At 37.7% G+C, this 16,993-nt stretch overlaps 1 protein-coding gene across 4 annotated transcripts in view; it reads right to left on the bottom strand.

Moving 5' to 3' along the window:
• Positions 1-16,993, bottom strand: part of hiw (MYC binding protein highwire) — a 300,830-nt gene that overhangs the window by 223,111 nt on the left and 60,726 nt on the right. For all 4 annotated transcript variants that reach the window (XM_053789308.2, XM_070094063.1, XM_070094064.1 and 1 more), the window contains 7 exons: positions 16,157-16,313; positions 14,544-14,688; positions 10,999-11,126; positions 9,329-9,463; positions 8,783-8,874; positions 1,079-1,262; positions 329-397 (listed from right to left, as the gene is read on the bottom strand). In XM_053789308.2, coding sequence (XP_053645283.1) covers positions 329-397; positions 1,079-1,262; positions 8,783-8,874; positions 9,329-9,463; positions 10,999-11,126; positions 14,544-14,688; positions 16,157-16,313 — 910 coding nt within the window. The remainder of the gene's footprint in view (positions 1-328; positions 398-1,078; positions 1,263-8,782; positions 8,875-9,328; positions 9,464-10,998; positions 11,127-14,543; positions 14,689-16,156; positions 16,314-16,993) is intronic.

The raw sequence follows: 16,993 nt of genomic DNA, 5'->3' as shown, positions 1-16,993 counted from the left end.
AATGCTTAATGTCATTCACTTCAACTACACTGGAGAGAGAAAAAACAAAATGTAGAAAGGTGTTCGTGTTAAGTGTGGTAAGTAGATGGAAACTTTACCCAAACACAGAAAACCGAAAGTTTTGAACTTGTAGCATAACTAGAACCCGAATGAAAATATATGTAAAAATACAAAGTGACTGATGATATTAGAACAAATGAAATTTAATAAGTACTATAGTAAAGAGCCAAAATGGTTTATATAGCATAAACAATATATTTAATTATTATTACAATATATTAAGCCGAATACACAAACAATTTCCTTTTAAAATAAAAATAATACTTACTTCCCCCACACAAGATCTTAAAGTACTCCAAGCCCAGCCAAGCAAGTCTAGCAGTGACTGGAAAACATCCTGGGAAAAATTAATTAATCTTTTAGATTAAAAATTTGCAGTCCATTAGAGATCATTGTAAACAAATTATGTCAAAACACAGTACATCTATAAAATATTTATTATTGCCTAATTGTTCTTAAAATTAATTCAACTGTAGGGATAAAATTATATAGGTACCATAATATAGAATAAAGCACAGCACAAGCAATATTTATTGAATATACAAGGTTTATAACAGCATTTCCCTTAGAGTAAGCCATATGTTGAGGCTTAGTCTATGGTTGTGTGCTATTACCAATTTGTAGCTACAGGAGCAAGGCTATGCTCATGGTGTCCCATCTTCAGTGTTTAATGTTATAAACTTTTGTAGCTTTCAGAGGTTGTAGCACTTGCTATCGCCTCTTGCAATTCGACCCATTTTTTAACTGCTCTGTTTGTGAAAAACAACTTTATAGTATTCTTTCAGCACCATTTATATTTTTAGTTTATAGTCTCTTGTTCTCCTGGGTTACTGTGCTAGGAAATCTTATCAGTTATTTCAAAAAGAACACAGTATTCATGTTTCATCTGAGGAAAGGGTTTGGCTAAATCATCTTTATTTCCTCAGATCAAAAGCTCATCACCAATTTTAATTTGCAATATTTACCCACAATTTATGGATAAAATATTTTAGTAGAGGAATGCAGGATCTATACTTACATTTCTCACACTCATAAAAAAGCTTTTGGAGAGTATTGGAATGGCTTCTGTAGACTCATGCACTGGTCTAGGAGTCACTGGTCCCTCATGTGCCATAATACGATAAAGAAGCTGAGGAATCTGTCCAGCATTGACATCTGTCCCATTATTAGATTTTTTGGATGATTTGAAGTAGAAAATAACCCTGAAAATGGGAATAAAATTCAATATACAACCAGAAATATCAATGTAAACAATGAATATAGTGGTGACAACACTGTTGTATGGGTGTGCAGCGTGGATTTTGAATGTTGCAGCGAGGAGGAGGTTGGAGGCAGTAGAGATGTCAACTTTGAGGGCAATGAATGGTATGAATTCACCAGTGTTATGCAGAAAATTCAGAGTCTGGAGATTAGAAGGCGTGGAGTTACCAAAAGTATTATTCAGAGGGCTGAGGAGAGGTTGTTGAAGTGGTTTGGACATTTAGAGAAGAGGGAGAAAACAGAATGACTAGGAGGGCATAACATTCAACTCTGCTCTAAGATTTTAAATGATTTGTTAATGGCTAATGGGATCACTCCCATTACTATCCCAGATAATGTCAAGGTTATTATGGCCCAGCCTTCTCATAACAAGAAGTATGTACCATACTGTACTTCTACAAATAAGCCTAAGTCATCCCTTGTCCAGGGATCACCCACCTCGCATACCCAGGTTGTCAACTCCCCTCAACCCGATGAGTCAATACCTGACCCTAACGATGCCCCAGAGATTGGAGCTTACTCTTCCGCTATTGCAGCTGATCCTGTTGAACAGGAACTTTCCCAGGATAATTCACCTGGCCTACCAAATTTTCCCTTGGAGCCTCCACAGTCTCCCATTAACTCTCACGAGCCTCTGCTTCCTGAAACTGGGAATATCACACCTCAGTTTTATGATGATGACTTTAACCCTTAAACGGTCCAAACAGATCGACGTTCAAATTCGTAGTGCTACAAAAGTATATCTACTTTTTTTACATATTTTCAAATATAACAAAAAAAAAATGTAGATAAAAGTTTTTTTACACGTTTTCACATGTAAAACAAAAAAAAAAGATCTACATTTTTTACATACTTTCAGACGTTGAAAAAACGTATATATACGTTTGGACCATTTAAGGGTTAATGACTAACGATTCTGTTAATATTATCACTTCTAGTGAGGATGGTGACATTTTTAATACACAAGCAACTACTCAGAACTTCCCTCCTCCCCTTGATGAGTCCAGCAGGGATAGTGTGGATACCAAACATGACATTACTTGCAGACGTTCATACCGTAGTACACGAGCGAAGTGCAAGAAATAATGGGGATTACAATTTTCCAACTTAATGTTCAACATTTCTTTAATAACCGTTACCTCCTTGAAGCTGAACTACATAATTACAATCCCGATGTTATACTCTTGAATGAGACAGCTGCGAGAGTTGATCAACATATTAAATTACGTGGTTACTCTACTGTGGAGAAATCGAGAGGACCCTATAGTGGCGTAGCCATCTTAGTTAAATTAGGCCATGCATTTAAAAATATTCATGTTGATGAAGATAACATTCTTGCAATAGAAATGACGACGTCTCATGGGCAACTAGTGATAGGAACTGGATATTTTCCCCCGAGACAACAATATATAGAGTCAATTTCTCTACATAGGATATTAAGCAGAAATATTCCAACAATTCTAGCAGGAGATTTTAATGCTCATCACCCTGCCCTCTTCAACTGTGGAGCTGGTAATCCACTGGGTGACTTGAAAGGAAAACAACTATTTAATATCATGACAGCCAAGAACTTGTCATTTCAAGGCCCATTCTTTAAATCATATATTGGTCCTCATCCAGGGACACCAGATATAGTCCTGACAAACAGAGACTGTGACCTCTTTCATTGTCATATCTCTCCTGGTGGAAACGTAGGATCTGACCATATCCCTGTTTTAATAAAACTACAAACTTCTCCATTTAGAATACCTGTACCTCCTAAACCCAATCTCAACACCCTAGGATTTGACCCCTTCAGGGCATTTCTGGGTGACGATGAAATTGTGTCGTTGGAAAATCTACCTTCCACTGCAATTGATGACGCGGTCAGGTCCCTTCACAATCGAATAATTGATGCTACTAATGCAACCTGTCAATTAGCCTCCACAAAGATCTACCAACAATATAAACCTACGAGGGAAATTAGAGACGCTTTGAGAAATTATCAAACAGAATGTCGAAGGCATCTTCAAACGCGACAACCACCAGTAGCTACATTGCACAGATTGAGGAAAGAATTAATTAACATGATTAGTCATCACAAACGTGACTTATGGAAACTGCTAGTTCTCCAAGCTAATCAGTATAAACGTGAGCCAGCAAAATTTTGGAGTAAGATCCGACAACTTTTAGGGGCAAGGCACAAGACTCCTACCTACCTAATTCATACTTTCACTGATGAGGATGATGAAGATGTTGAGATTAAATTTGATGATCCACAGGACCAGGCTAATTTGATAGGTGATGTATGGGAGAAAATTCCCTCCCACAATAACAGTCGTCAATTTAACAATAATTACTATCAGTTGGTAAATGAATGGAGAGATGAGAACTTAGATGATCTACAACCACTACCTTCCATCGATACATCAATTCTTGAAGATGTCCACCCGCTTACTAGACCTATTACATTACTCGAGATGAGTCAGGTTATTGGAAGAATGCGAAATAGAGCCCCTGGTCTCTCTGGAATAACAATGAAACAAATAAAGTTCCTACCCAGAAATTGTAAACAGTCTTTGGTTAATATCTTTAATGCCATCTTGGCCTCGGGACATTTTCCAGTTGTTTTTAAGACTGCTAGGATGAACTTTCTTGCTAAGCCCAATAAAGACATCCATCAACCAGGGAACTATAGACCTATATCTTTACTTGAAGTCACTGGAAAAGTTCTTGAGAAGATCATTTCCAACAGACTGAACTACTATATGGAGTTTAATCACCTTTTTACTGAAAAACAATTTGGCTTTAGAACACATAGAGGTACCCATTATGCAATAAATATTATTTTCGATAATGTAGCAAGTCTAAAGCATCAGGGCAATCTTGCCCTAATTGCCACCAGAGATGTTCATAAAGCTTTTGACAGCTTATGGCATGATGGTCTTATATACAAACTTATTGACCTACCAGACCATAACTGGACCTTTCTCAGATTAATATATAATTTCTTAACTCAAAGAAAAATCATTCCCACCTTTCACGGCAGGTCGACAGAGCCTTTTATACCAACAGCTGGTGTCCCACAAGGTTCTTGTCTTAGTCCAATTCTATTCAACATTTATGTGAATGACCTTCCTCAACCAGAGTTTAATGATACAATTATAACGCAATTTGCAGATGATGTTATCCATGTCGTCTCATCAACTTCGGTAACAGGAAAATACAAGTATGAGAGAGTCATAGAAAAAAATGAATATTGAACTTCGTCGAACATCTAATTGGGAAAAGAAATGGAGAATTACGACTAACCCTGACAAAGTCCTTGTTAGCACAATAGGATGCTTTGCATCAACCATCAAAGATAAAGGGGGTATCTCCATCAGAGGTACACCTGTAGCCATTAGAAACCCTAACAAGATCTTGGGATATGAAATAGACAGGCTGCTCCATTCAACATCTCATGTAAATAAAAAGATCAACATAGCCAAAGCCGGTCTTAACAGTCTCTTTAGATTTAATCAAGCCCCTCCACATGTCAAAAAACATCTGTATAAAATGATAATAAGACCTATACTCGAATACCCATGTGTCCCAATGTCATTAACAACAAAGACCAACATGCTAAGGTTGCAACGGGTCCAGAATAGAGCTCTCTGCTTCATTACGGGCACCAGGAGGAGAGACAGAGTTAAAATGGCAGATTTACATGTACAACAAGATATTACTGCCTTAAATGTACGCTTGACACCCTGAAGAAGAAACAACTCTATGCAATGCAAGAACTCTACATGCCAGATAGAGAACATCCTCTCCAAGTTGAAAATACCACGGATTATATCATCAATACTCCTCAAAGGACTCAAAGAATGACTCTCCCACAGAGGGTCCATCGTTTTATCCATAAAGACAATTACCATCGACCAATGATCTTGAGCAACCTCCCTGCAGATGAAGATGATTGGGTAACACCAGAACCCTTCTATGTTTATTAAGAAAATCATCGCCCCCAATTAGGGAGACATCTTGTATAACATTCTACTGTTAAAATTATGTTACATTTAACCCTTTGACTGTTTACGCCATATAAATATGTTACACGCCACTGTTTCTGACGTACATATACTCATAAATTCTAGCGGCTTCAAATCAAGCAGGAGAAACCTGGTAGGCCCACATGTGAGAGAATGGGTCTGTGTGGTCAGTGTGCACCACACAAAAAAAATCCTGCAGCACACAGTGCGTAATGAGAAAAAAAAACACTGACCATTTTTTTGGATTAAAACGCCGACTTTGAGGTGTATTTTCGTATAGTATTTATCGTTGTAATCTCGTTTTCATGGTCTTAGGTGATAAAATGGAAAACGTATTAAAGAAATGGAGATGGTTTTTATTACTTTCACGATGAAAACGACCTTGAAACTGAGCTCAAAGTAGCGGAAATGTTCGATTTTTACCAATGTTCAGGAGTAAGCAAATCACACCACACGTCCAATACACGTCAACTGGGGAGTCTAATATTCTTTCACTAGTGCACTGATATTATTTATACCATTTTTAAAATAATGCAGTAGTCTGCATACCAGTAAATTTTGTATTTTTTTGTATGAATAAAAAATCAAAATAAAAAGCAATAGTAATATACGAGAGGCCTAGAAACGTGACTAATGAACAGAGGATATGTTATTTTAGTGCCAAGAATGTCTACCTTGTTTATTCTGGACCCTATTTTGAAATTGGCATCTTTTATGATTTGTGTGAAATTGGCCAAATTGCCAATTTCTGGCTACTTTATTAGGTAGTTCAAATCGGTAAATGGGTGGTTTCTTGTACTCAACTGATAGACAAAATGGAGTTCTAAAGAAATAGCTATGAGTTTGATCAACTGGAACAACGGAATTGGCTAAAAACAGGGCTCAAATTCGGCAAAATCGCCGATACGTATATGTCGCTGAGACCGTTAACTTCGCGGTAGTGTAATTCCGTGAGTTTTCGACCAAATTTCGAACTTTTGGTGTCATTACCATCAGGAAAAGATTCTCTATCATTTCATAAGAAAATTTTTTTTTTTTTTTTTTTTCAAAAATTTTGCAACATAGAATGACAGTTTCAGAAAGGGGCCTGCGACAGTCAAAGGGTTAATATGGCGGGACACCACCTTGTAAGAAGCTAGGTCAAGTAATTCTTTATAAACTGGCCAGAAAATTACAGCCTTCATTGTCATTTAAATATCCATTGTGCAATCGCAAAAAAAAAAAGCAATTGCAACTTGTATATTTACTACCAATTCAGTCATGTACTTATATATCTGTTATATCTATGTGACTCTGATGGGTTAGTACTATACCCCTCCAAGAATATTTTATTATTCCACATACACTTTTTAAACTACACCAAAGTGGTTGGGCCACTTACCTTTTATATCCTACCTCTCTCCCCCCTCCCACCCTTTTCCAATATTTCTATCCTTACCCATCCTTCTTCCTTACCCATCTTACCAAAGGTCTGGTCATAAAAAGAAGAAGAAGAGGACGTATCAATCTGGGGTGGATGGAAGGAGGGGTAGGATCATCCTAAGGAAGGCTGGAGAGAGGGGATAATGAAGGCTTTGAATGCTAAGGGCTTGGACATGCAACAGGCATATGTGAGCATGTTAGATGAGTGGAATTAAGTGATTTTTATGATTTGACACGCTGCTGGAATATGAGTGCTTTCTTCTTTGTCAGGTCAGCCTACCTCAGTGGAAGATGGCTAGTGTTGAAACAATAAATGATATAGTTTGTCTTGCAGATAATGCAAGAATTTAGATACAATAAAGTATTTTAAGAGAGAGAGAGCCAAATGAAAATAATATATACACTAAGTTACTGCACTGTACTGGCACCAAATCCAGGCAATTGGAGTCAGCAACACTGGCAATACTCCCCTATCTGCCCATGTCTCACCACTCTGATTTATTAAAGTAAAATTAGTGAAACTGAATATGTGTACATTGTCCACCAAAAAGGGCTTCAATTATTTGATTTTAGTTGCTAAAGATAAAAAAGGTGACAAACCCACTGAAGACTACAGAACACCCATGATGGCAATTCTGGGGCAACATGTAATCACACCCAGGGTGAATTCAATGTGTGGTTACTTAAGAAATCACAAAGGAGGCATAGGCCCTAGTATGGAATAATCATCATACAGTACTAAGGGTATTAACAATTACAAACCTTACAGACATTGAGTATGAGAGACTAAAAGAGTCCAGACAAGAGAGGGATGGATGAACTGCATATTACTATACTAAGAAAATCTTTGATGCAGTTCCACACAGAAGGCCACTTAGTAAACTTTGTGAAGCAAGCTAGAGTAATATAAAAAATGTAACAGTATTAGGGATAAGCAAATACAGTGGACCCCCGCTTAACGATCACCTCCAAATGCGACCAATTATGTAAGTGTATTTATGTAAGTGCGTTTGTACGTGTATGTTTGGGGGTCTGAAATGGACTAATCTACTTCACAATATTCCTTATGGGAAAAAATTCGGTCAGTACTGGCACCTGAACATACTACTGGAATGAAAAAAGTTCGTTAACCGGGGGTCCACTGTACGTATAAGAACAAAAGAAAATAATATTGCTGTATGGGATTAAACATTTGGATAGATGACCTACAAGTATCTGTGCTGAACCCCATATTATTCCTAGTGTATATAAATTCACAGCAACAGGAGCTAGCTCTTACATATCCTTGTTTGTGAATTATGTCAAAATAATGAGGTATTGTACAGCAAAACATCAATTTAATGGACTAAACGGGGAAATTATCTGAATGTCTATTAAATTCAAATAGTATTACAAATAACAAAAATGCACTACAGTACTCCTCTGTATACATATTAAAGAACTCTATTCATAGATATACTGTAATAAACAGCAAAAATGAGGTTAAAGGTATGTTACCCAGCAGATTTTGTCCAGTATTTTCAAAGTCTGTTAAATCAAGGTCTACCGAATTGAGAGTTTGCTGTAAGTACAAATTTGAAGAGTATAAAAGAAAGCTAAGGTAAACTTGGATGGACTTCAGGAATAGTGTAATAAATGGTCAATGAAGTGTAACTAAGCAAAACTGTGAAGCCATGAGACAGAAAGGAAACAAAAGACAAAAGCACAAGCACAATCAGGAGCTATATAGCCTCATCCCAAACCTGTTCCCTGAAGTGCACATAAACAAGACAAAATGGGCAGAACAAGCTAAGCTTGTAAATGTAGGTAACATTCAGGGACCCAGACAAACACTTTTTCAAATCAACAGTATCTTATATGTGAAGAGTACCCTTGTAGAACCCTTACCTTGTAAAACACAAAATGAAGCATGAGAAAGTCCAAAGGAGTGCATCTAGACTGGTGTCTGAGCTGAGAGAGATGGGTTATGAAGAAAAAATGAGAGCTAGGCATTAACAATCACAAAACACTGTTTAGTTCATACTCACTGATCTTCTGTGGTGACCATACTCTGCCCTGATGAACCACAGTCACTGCTTGGCCCACTCACACGAGCCCATGCCACATACCATTTATTAGCCTTGCCAAGAGATACACATATTAAAAATCTACAACAAAAACTACCGCTAGGCATATACTACTTATTTATGTAAAGACTGTGTACAACATGACGTATCTGAGGTCAAAGAATGATGTACCAGCTCTAATTACCACATCAGATGTTTACCAGATATCTAGTACTGTATTTAAACTGGATTAATTTGATACAGTAAATAATAGATATGTTGAGCATCCTAAATAAAGATACATTGTACTGTAGTCAAGTCTTTAATTTGCAATAAAAATTACTTTAACTGGTATGGTATTACAAAAATGTTGCTACTATCTATTCTTAGTTGGGTTATAAATTTAAAACATTCACCAACAATCAAAAGCTACTTCTATTTGAAAAAATTCTGACTAAAGACAAAGGATTATTTTTTCGTTAACCCAAGCTATGTCCAAACGGTTTACAGATGGCCAGAAAAGTTTACCTGTAATGGGACTGGTTCATCAAAGAGCATGGGAAACTTTTGGCGAGCACCACACTCATAAGGCATCTCTTCTGTCTCTGCTAATAACTCTCCATCAGTCTCCTGGTCCCCGCCCTCAGCACCAAGTTCAAATAACTGTGGATGAAAACAGACATAAAATTATTAAATAGTAAATTACATACCAACAACATACTCTTCAGAAGGTTCTCAAGATTATTGCATATTGATGAACTGTCAACATAGTCACTATCTCCAATTATTTGGCAATCTATTATTTGTAAAGTAAAAGGACACAAGTGCAACTAATGTGACATTTTATTGTGGCAACGTTTTGCTCTCCAGGAGCTTTATCAAGTCGACTTGATAAAGCTCCTGGAGAGCGAAAAGTTGCCACAATAAAATGTCACATTAGTTGCACTTGTGTCCTTTTACTTTACATACTGTCAGTAATTCTACCAACATCATTACAATCTATTATTTGGCATCCACCATTATCTGAACAATTCAGTAACATAATGGATAGCGGAAGCAGGGAAGCAGTGCCAAAGAGCAACCACATGATGCACGGAGACTTAAATGAAACTCTTCCCTATTATGTCAATAACATTCTTCCTTTGCAGCTGTGGGAACATCAACTAACCAAACACCTGGTTTTCCAGGGTTTATGAAAAGCAAATGTATATATGTAACACTGCAGACTGTCATAAAATAACAAGAAAAAGGCCTGCTTAAACTGCAAGATAACTATAGTAACCTGTTCTAAACCCTCAAGATAAAAAAACAAAAAAGAACAAGCATAGCAATCCACAAAAATATAGGAATTAGAAGCTAGACATAAAGAAAACTTATGAACAATACAATAATCCTCACATAACAAACATTCACTTAATATAAATTTGATTAACAATTAAGAATACATATACGTAGTATTAATGCTTGTATAAATGGAGCAAGGTAACATTTATACAGGGACTTGGGAAAACTGATTAGCCAGACTTAGGTTCTACAGATAGGAAGTACAATGCCTGCACTTTGAATGATGGATGGTGATGTGGTTCAGCTGGCCATTTGAAGTATGATGCTGATGCACTTCTGGTGAGACGTCTAGCTATTGACTGAGTGACTGTGAATATGTTTCCTTCTCTGGGTCACCCTACTCTAATGGAAAATTGCAACTGTGGTAAAAAAAAAAATATTGTTGCCCTATTTGCACCAAAATATTACAAACCCCTTACACACACAATAAAATACTGAGTGCTGTATAAAAAATGCTTAGAAAAAATCCAAAATTCAATAATGAACACTATACAGTACACACAAAGCCAAAATTGAAACAAAGAACCTACACTTCTTGATCTGTATTACCAAAAAATATACTGGCAAGCATACCACATATACGCTAAACAGAAATGCATGGTCAAGAAACTGCTGAAAAATCAAACTCTTTCAAACTCCTTCCAACAAGATAGCCCCACCAAAGCCTTTTCTTTATAGAAATTCTGGCACCACCACTGTACAGCAAAAATGTTGTAGGAAAGAAGGAATAAATTTTATATACAAAAAAGATTAATATAAAGACAAAATCTTATTCAAAGCTTGTTACGTAATACTTAGAGCAATATTATTAAATTACTTGGTAAATGGAAAGACGAAATATTATAATTAATTACCTTGATCTTGCCCATGTATTCGCCCCTTCCTCCAAAAAGTCCAAAGCCACCAATAAGAATGTCTGTGTCACACATAAACCGAATTGCTTCTATTGAGTGACCAGAGTATCCCCAACCACCTCCATGACCTGTTAAGAATTAGGAATGGTAGATGAGGCCAAGTAAAAAATTTTTGTTAAATTTCTGGTTTCCTGACCAACCAGTAAAAATAAAAAAAAAAAAAAGGCCTCTATATTACTTTAATATTAAATTCATGCATAAAGCTAAACTAAGCAGTTGGCTTTAAACCTTTAAGCTGAAATGTGAATTTAGCTCTGTTTTTAGTGTCAAAGAATGTACAGTATTTTTCAAAATGTTATTTTTCCAGTATATATAAAAAGATACAGTGGAACCTCAAATTTCGAACATATCGCTTATCGACCTCTTCGAAAACCGACCGCTTTTTTTGAACCAACTTTGTCCCCATTATCAAACTCGCCCCTTTTTTCGGACCACCGGGTACTGTGTTTAGTGCTTGTGGAACTGTGAAATAAGCTACCATGGGCCCAAAGAAACCTGCTAGTGGTACCCCTGTGGTAAAGAAAGTGAGAAACACCATAGAGGTGAAGTGAGTGGCGAGGATGTGGAAGAGTTGGTGGAGGACCAAAGGGAAGAGCTAACCACTGAAGAGCTGAACAGTATCAGACCACAGCTCAGGAACTTGCTTCAGAGGAGGAGGAAGAGGGAGTTGATGAGGTGCATTCTTCAAAGATTAAGGAGATTTGTGCCAAGTGGAATGATGTCCAAATGTTTGTGGAGAAGTACCACCCTAAGCAAGCTGAAACAAGCCATCTTTGCAACAAGTTCAGTGACAGAACCATGTCCCATTGTAGGGAAATCTTAAAGAGGTGCCAGAAAGAGAGGACTGTGGACAGTTATTTTGTGAGACAGGGGTCCAATGACTCTCAAGCTGGTCCTAGTGGCATTAAAAGACAGAGAAGGGAAGTAACCCCAGAGAGGGCTTTGATACCTAAAGTCCTTATGGAGGGGGATTTCCCTTCCAAACAATAACCCCAACTCCCTCTCTCCTCCTCCCTATCTTCCAGATGCCATCACCAATCTTCAGTAAAGGTAAGTAAAAATGTTATTTTATATGTTTATTTAAATTTATTAATAATTTATTAATAATTTGTTGTGTGTATGTAAAACTATAATGTAATACTATCTATAAAAAGTATTTTTTCGTGAATATTTTTGAGTTACTGGAACGGATTAATTGTATTTCCAATATGTATTTCTTATGGGAAATATTGCTTCGCCTTTCGAACTTTTTGAATTTAGAACTAGCTCCTGGAACAGACTAAGTTTGAAATTTGAAGTTCTACTGTATATTTGTTAATCCTTAGTATTAGCTGTGGCAGTTCTAGGTGTCTGGCTTTGTGCTTTATAAAGAACATACGTACTTTTGTTTGTGATGGATCCGCAGATTGCCACGTGTTCTACTTGCAGGAACTATGTGAAAGTACTGTAGTTCATGTTCTGGAGCTACCCAGCTCTGTTTTCTATGACAATCTTTGATGACTGTACTGTATGCTCTTGTACTTTATGTAGCATATGTGCAAAAGCAATTTAACATCTGAGAGGTAATTCTGATATATTTCATTTGTTTAAGGCTTTACCACCAATACTTAATTTTTGCACTATAATTTTCACAAAGCAATATATTTAATATTACAGGAACTGTATATTTTCGTCTCCTTTTAGTATGTGTGCAGAATTGTATCATATTAGGAACCTTATCCAACATGATCTCACAAAATTCTTTGTAGTGTTAAAAGATCCTAGACCACAGTTATATATACAGTGGACCCCCGCATAACGATCACCTCCGAATGCGACCAATTATGTAAGTGTATTTATGTAAGTGCGTTTGCACGTGTATGTTTGGGGGTCTGATATGGACTAATCTACTTCACAATATTCCTTATGGGAACAAATTCAGTCATTACTGGCACCTGAACATACTTCTGGAGTGAAAAAATATCGTTAACCGGGGGTCCACTGTACTTCTAAAGATGCTCAGCTCTTCATAAGCAGCCAAAATGAATTCTCAGGTACAGTATTGTATCAAGTTGCTATCAGCATCTTCAATATTCTACCTGCCATATTTCAGCAATGTGTGATAGCCTTTTGGTTGGCTTTAGGTCAATGACAGCATTATCGTAGGCAAATATAAGTGTCTGAAAACTGTATTACAGAAATGAAAGAATGGGAGAGGAGGAGGTAGTAAATGCTATAACTACTAGAAACGTTAAAAACCTTAATGATACTTTATACTGAAGATGGTAAAGAATGAGCTTAACTCTGTTAGGGTAGACAAATAATCATAGAAAAAGACTGAGTGCCAGAACAGATAAGTAGGAGACCGAGTTAAGAATAATAGAGGAAAGACGCAGCATAGTGAAAAACCCAGTGAGGTAGGTTGGTAGGTGTTGGTAGGTGAATGGATGAGCAGGCAGGCAGGTGGGTAGGTAGATGGGTGGGTAGTAGGTATGTAGGTTGTTAGGTAGGTAGGTAGGTAGGTAGGTAGGTAGGTAGGTAGGTAGGTAGGTAGGTAGGTAGGTAGGTAGGTAGGTAGGTAGGTAGGTAGGTGGGTAGGTAGGTAGGTGGGTGGGTAGGTAGGTGGGTGGGTAGGTAGGTGGGTGGGTAGGCAGGTGGGTAGGTCGGTGGGTCGGGAGGTGGGTGGGTGGGTAGGTAGGTGGGTGGGTAGGAAGGTGGGTGGGTAGGAAGGTGGGTGGGTAGGTAGGTGGGTGGGTAGGTAGGTAGGTGGGTAGGTAGGTGGGTGGGTTTAGGTAGGTAGGTGGGTAGGTAGGTGGGTGGGTAGGTAGGTGGGTAGGTAGGTGGGTAGGTGGGTAGGTAGGTGGGTGGATGGGTGGGTAGGTAGGTGGGTGGGTGGGTAGGTAGGTAGGTAGGTAGGTAGGTAGGTGGGTGGGTGGGTGGGTGGGTGGGTGGGTAGGTAGGTAGGTAGGTAGGTAGGTAGGTAGGTAGGTAGGTAGGTAGGTAGGTAGGTGGGTAGGTAGGTAGGTAGGTGGGTAGGTAGGTGGGTAGGTAGGTAGGTAGGTGGGTAGGTAAGTGGGTAGGTAGGTGGGTAGGTAAGTGGGTAGGTGGGTGGGTAGGTGGGTGGGTAGGTGGGTGGGTAGGTGGGTAGGTGGGTAGGTGGGTAGGTAGGTGGGTAGGTAGGTGGGTAGGTAGGTAGGTAGGTAGGTGGGTAGGTAGGTGGGTAGGTAGGTAGGTGGGTAGGTGGGTAGGTGGGTAGGTAGGTGGGTAGGTAGGTGGGTAGGTAGGTGGGTGGGTAGGTGTGTGTGTATAAGTAACATTCAAGCAATAGGTAACTCATCACTATTGAATTTTCCTACATACATCTTGCATATTTAGGCACAAACAGAATAAAATGTTACGACTTCCAAATTTCCCGAGGACTTAGTTACACTGGTGCTACTTTACTAATATTTAAAATTAGCATAATTAACAACAGATAAATAAAATCAGAAAATCAATTAACTTACTTTCAAATCTATTAACAGGTGTGAAATCCTCTCTAGTATAAACCCGTACTGTAGCAATTGTCTGTGGATCATCCTCTACTACAGTTAAGCCATGTTCGTGAGCCCATGTAACAGTATCAATGCAGGACAACATATGAAGTGCAACCTGTGTAACACATGGGTCAAGATTCAAGTACAAATTTAAGAAGTAATCAAAAAAAAAAAAAATGCTATATAAAATACATTAGGTAAGGCACTGCTAAGAACTGTAAGAACATGGTAAACAATGCAGCGGTCTATTCAATAAATACTGACAAGTAAAGCAAATAACCAAGTTTAGCTAATCACTTTCCCTGACTCCATTCATTAAAGCTACTTAGTTCACACTTCAACAGCACATCCATTAAAAACAACTTTTCTCCATTCGCTTTTATCTAAAATGCTCACACAAGCCTGCTGGATGCTCAAGCCCCTAAAACTCAAAACTGGATTATATGGGATTTCCACTCATTTTAAGGTTATTTTGCATTATTTTCATTATTTTTTGTCCTTATTTGTAAACTCAAATGAAAATATGATCATCAATCCTATTAGAGCACCTTAACAGGGCTGTGTATCAGATTATCAACTGTTTATTTTAGCACATGATGAGATACCATAGCATTTCATCATGTGCTGAAATAAGCAGTAGTGAGCCAACAGTTAGTCACCCATATCTGGGTGAAAAAAAAGATAGCAGGCTAGTGTTATTATTTTGTAGCTGCTCTAAGACCAACTCATCTCAGCACCAGTAGCAAAGTTCAATAAAAGAATCTCTGTATACTGTGAAGATTACGTATATCTATGGAATGAGCTAACCCTTCCAAACACTTGGGAAAGAACCTAAGAGTGTGTTAGTTCTTTTTTAATAACTCTCCTGTAAAACTGAACATATGGGAAGCAGGACTGTGTAACACTGAGGAAAGTTTGTCCAAGAGGTATAACTTACGGTCCTACCATGATACAGATGGCTAGTGAGTTACTGAAGGACCTTCAAGCTGAACACTGGGCTGCCAGTGTCCCTCATAATTTGTATCTTGAAATTGCACTCTGACTCCTAGGGCCTATCTGGGTGGACTCTCCATTGCCCAGGAACAGATCCTTGTATGTATTACAGGGTTGTGAGGTTGTAAATCTAGAAACTCAAGTCCTAACTACCATAGTTCTCTTTGGAGACCTGGGATGCCTTCCAGGCAACCAAAATGCACAAGATATCTCTTTCCTGTCTCAAACCAAACATAAATCTCAAGTAGAACGTATATAAGTACAGCTGATCCCCCCCCCCCCCCCACTCCCCAGTTCATGAGATTACATTCCTAGAGGTCTTATGTATCTGAAAAAATGTAGAAAAGACACTAAAAAAATATTTCTTCACAAATAATTGTAAATAGCTGGAATGAAATAAAAGATAAAGCAGTATGTACTATGACTACTGGAAACAAAATGTCTACATGAAAAACTAAAAAGTGAATACAAGACACCATGATCTCACACTCACTGATGAAAATACACACACTTATCTATACTACTCATCTTTCTCCTTAACTTCACTCAATCCTCTCACTGCTTGTTGACAGTCTGTTTCTACCACACACCTGTGCCCGAGAAACTTGGTACTCGGGTAATATAGGAAGAGATAATTCTGGTGAGAGAAGATCTCTAAGACCATCCTGGAGTCCGCCATTCGTCAGCCTCTGGGCCTCTGCTGCCACTATATTGTAACAGTGCACATCTTGACAACAGTTGTCATAGCTGCCAAGCCAAAATATATATAAATGAATGCCCAAATTTTTATTTATTACTGTACTACATAATTTTATATGAACCATATATTCTAAATAACATATCATATATAATTTTTAGAGCAAGGGGTTAGTAACCCCTTCTTCAGTATATATTACTAAATTTAAAAGGAGAAACTTTAGTTTTTCCTTTTGGGCCAACCTGCCTTGATGGGATACAGCCAGTTTGTTGAAAGAAGATATAATTTTTAATGGTTATGTATATATAATTGTTCCATAAGTGTTACTGAAAACATGGTAAATTATCAAAAGTTGTTGCACTGGTTCTTGTCTATAATACTGTAACCATGTCTTAAATATAGACTAATGTCTATATGTGGCACAGAAATTCATTTGACATATGATGAAATGCAGTGGCAGTAATTAATTTATACAAGAGTGGCATACATGATACTGTATACCTACTGAGACTTGTAATAATGCTGAAAATGTACTGTTTTCACTCACACTCTTTTTTTATTAAATCATTTTGCATAATTCTACTTGTTTACCTTCCAGCTACAAAACAGATGTTTGTACTCTCCAACCACTTCACTGGATTCTATATCAACATCTTCAACATCCACTGCACACACTGAATCAGGTACAAGTACACAAATGGGTATTATCTTCTGAAAACATTGTGAATTT

The sequence above is a fragment of the Cherax quadricarinatus genome, chromosome 44 (genome assembly GCF_038502225.1).
Source record: "Cherax quadricarinatus isolate ZL_2023a chromosome 44, ASM3850222v1, whole genome shotgun sequence".
NCBI lineage: Eukaryota > Metazoa > Arthropoda > Malacostraca > Decapoda > Parastacidae > Cherax > Cherax quadricarinatus.
This window is presented reverse-complemented; position numbering and strand designations above follow the sequence as displayed.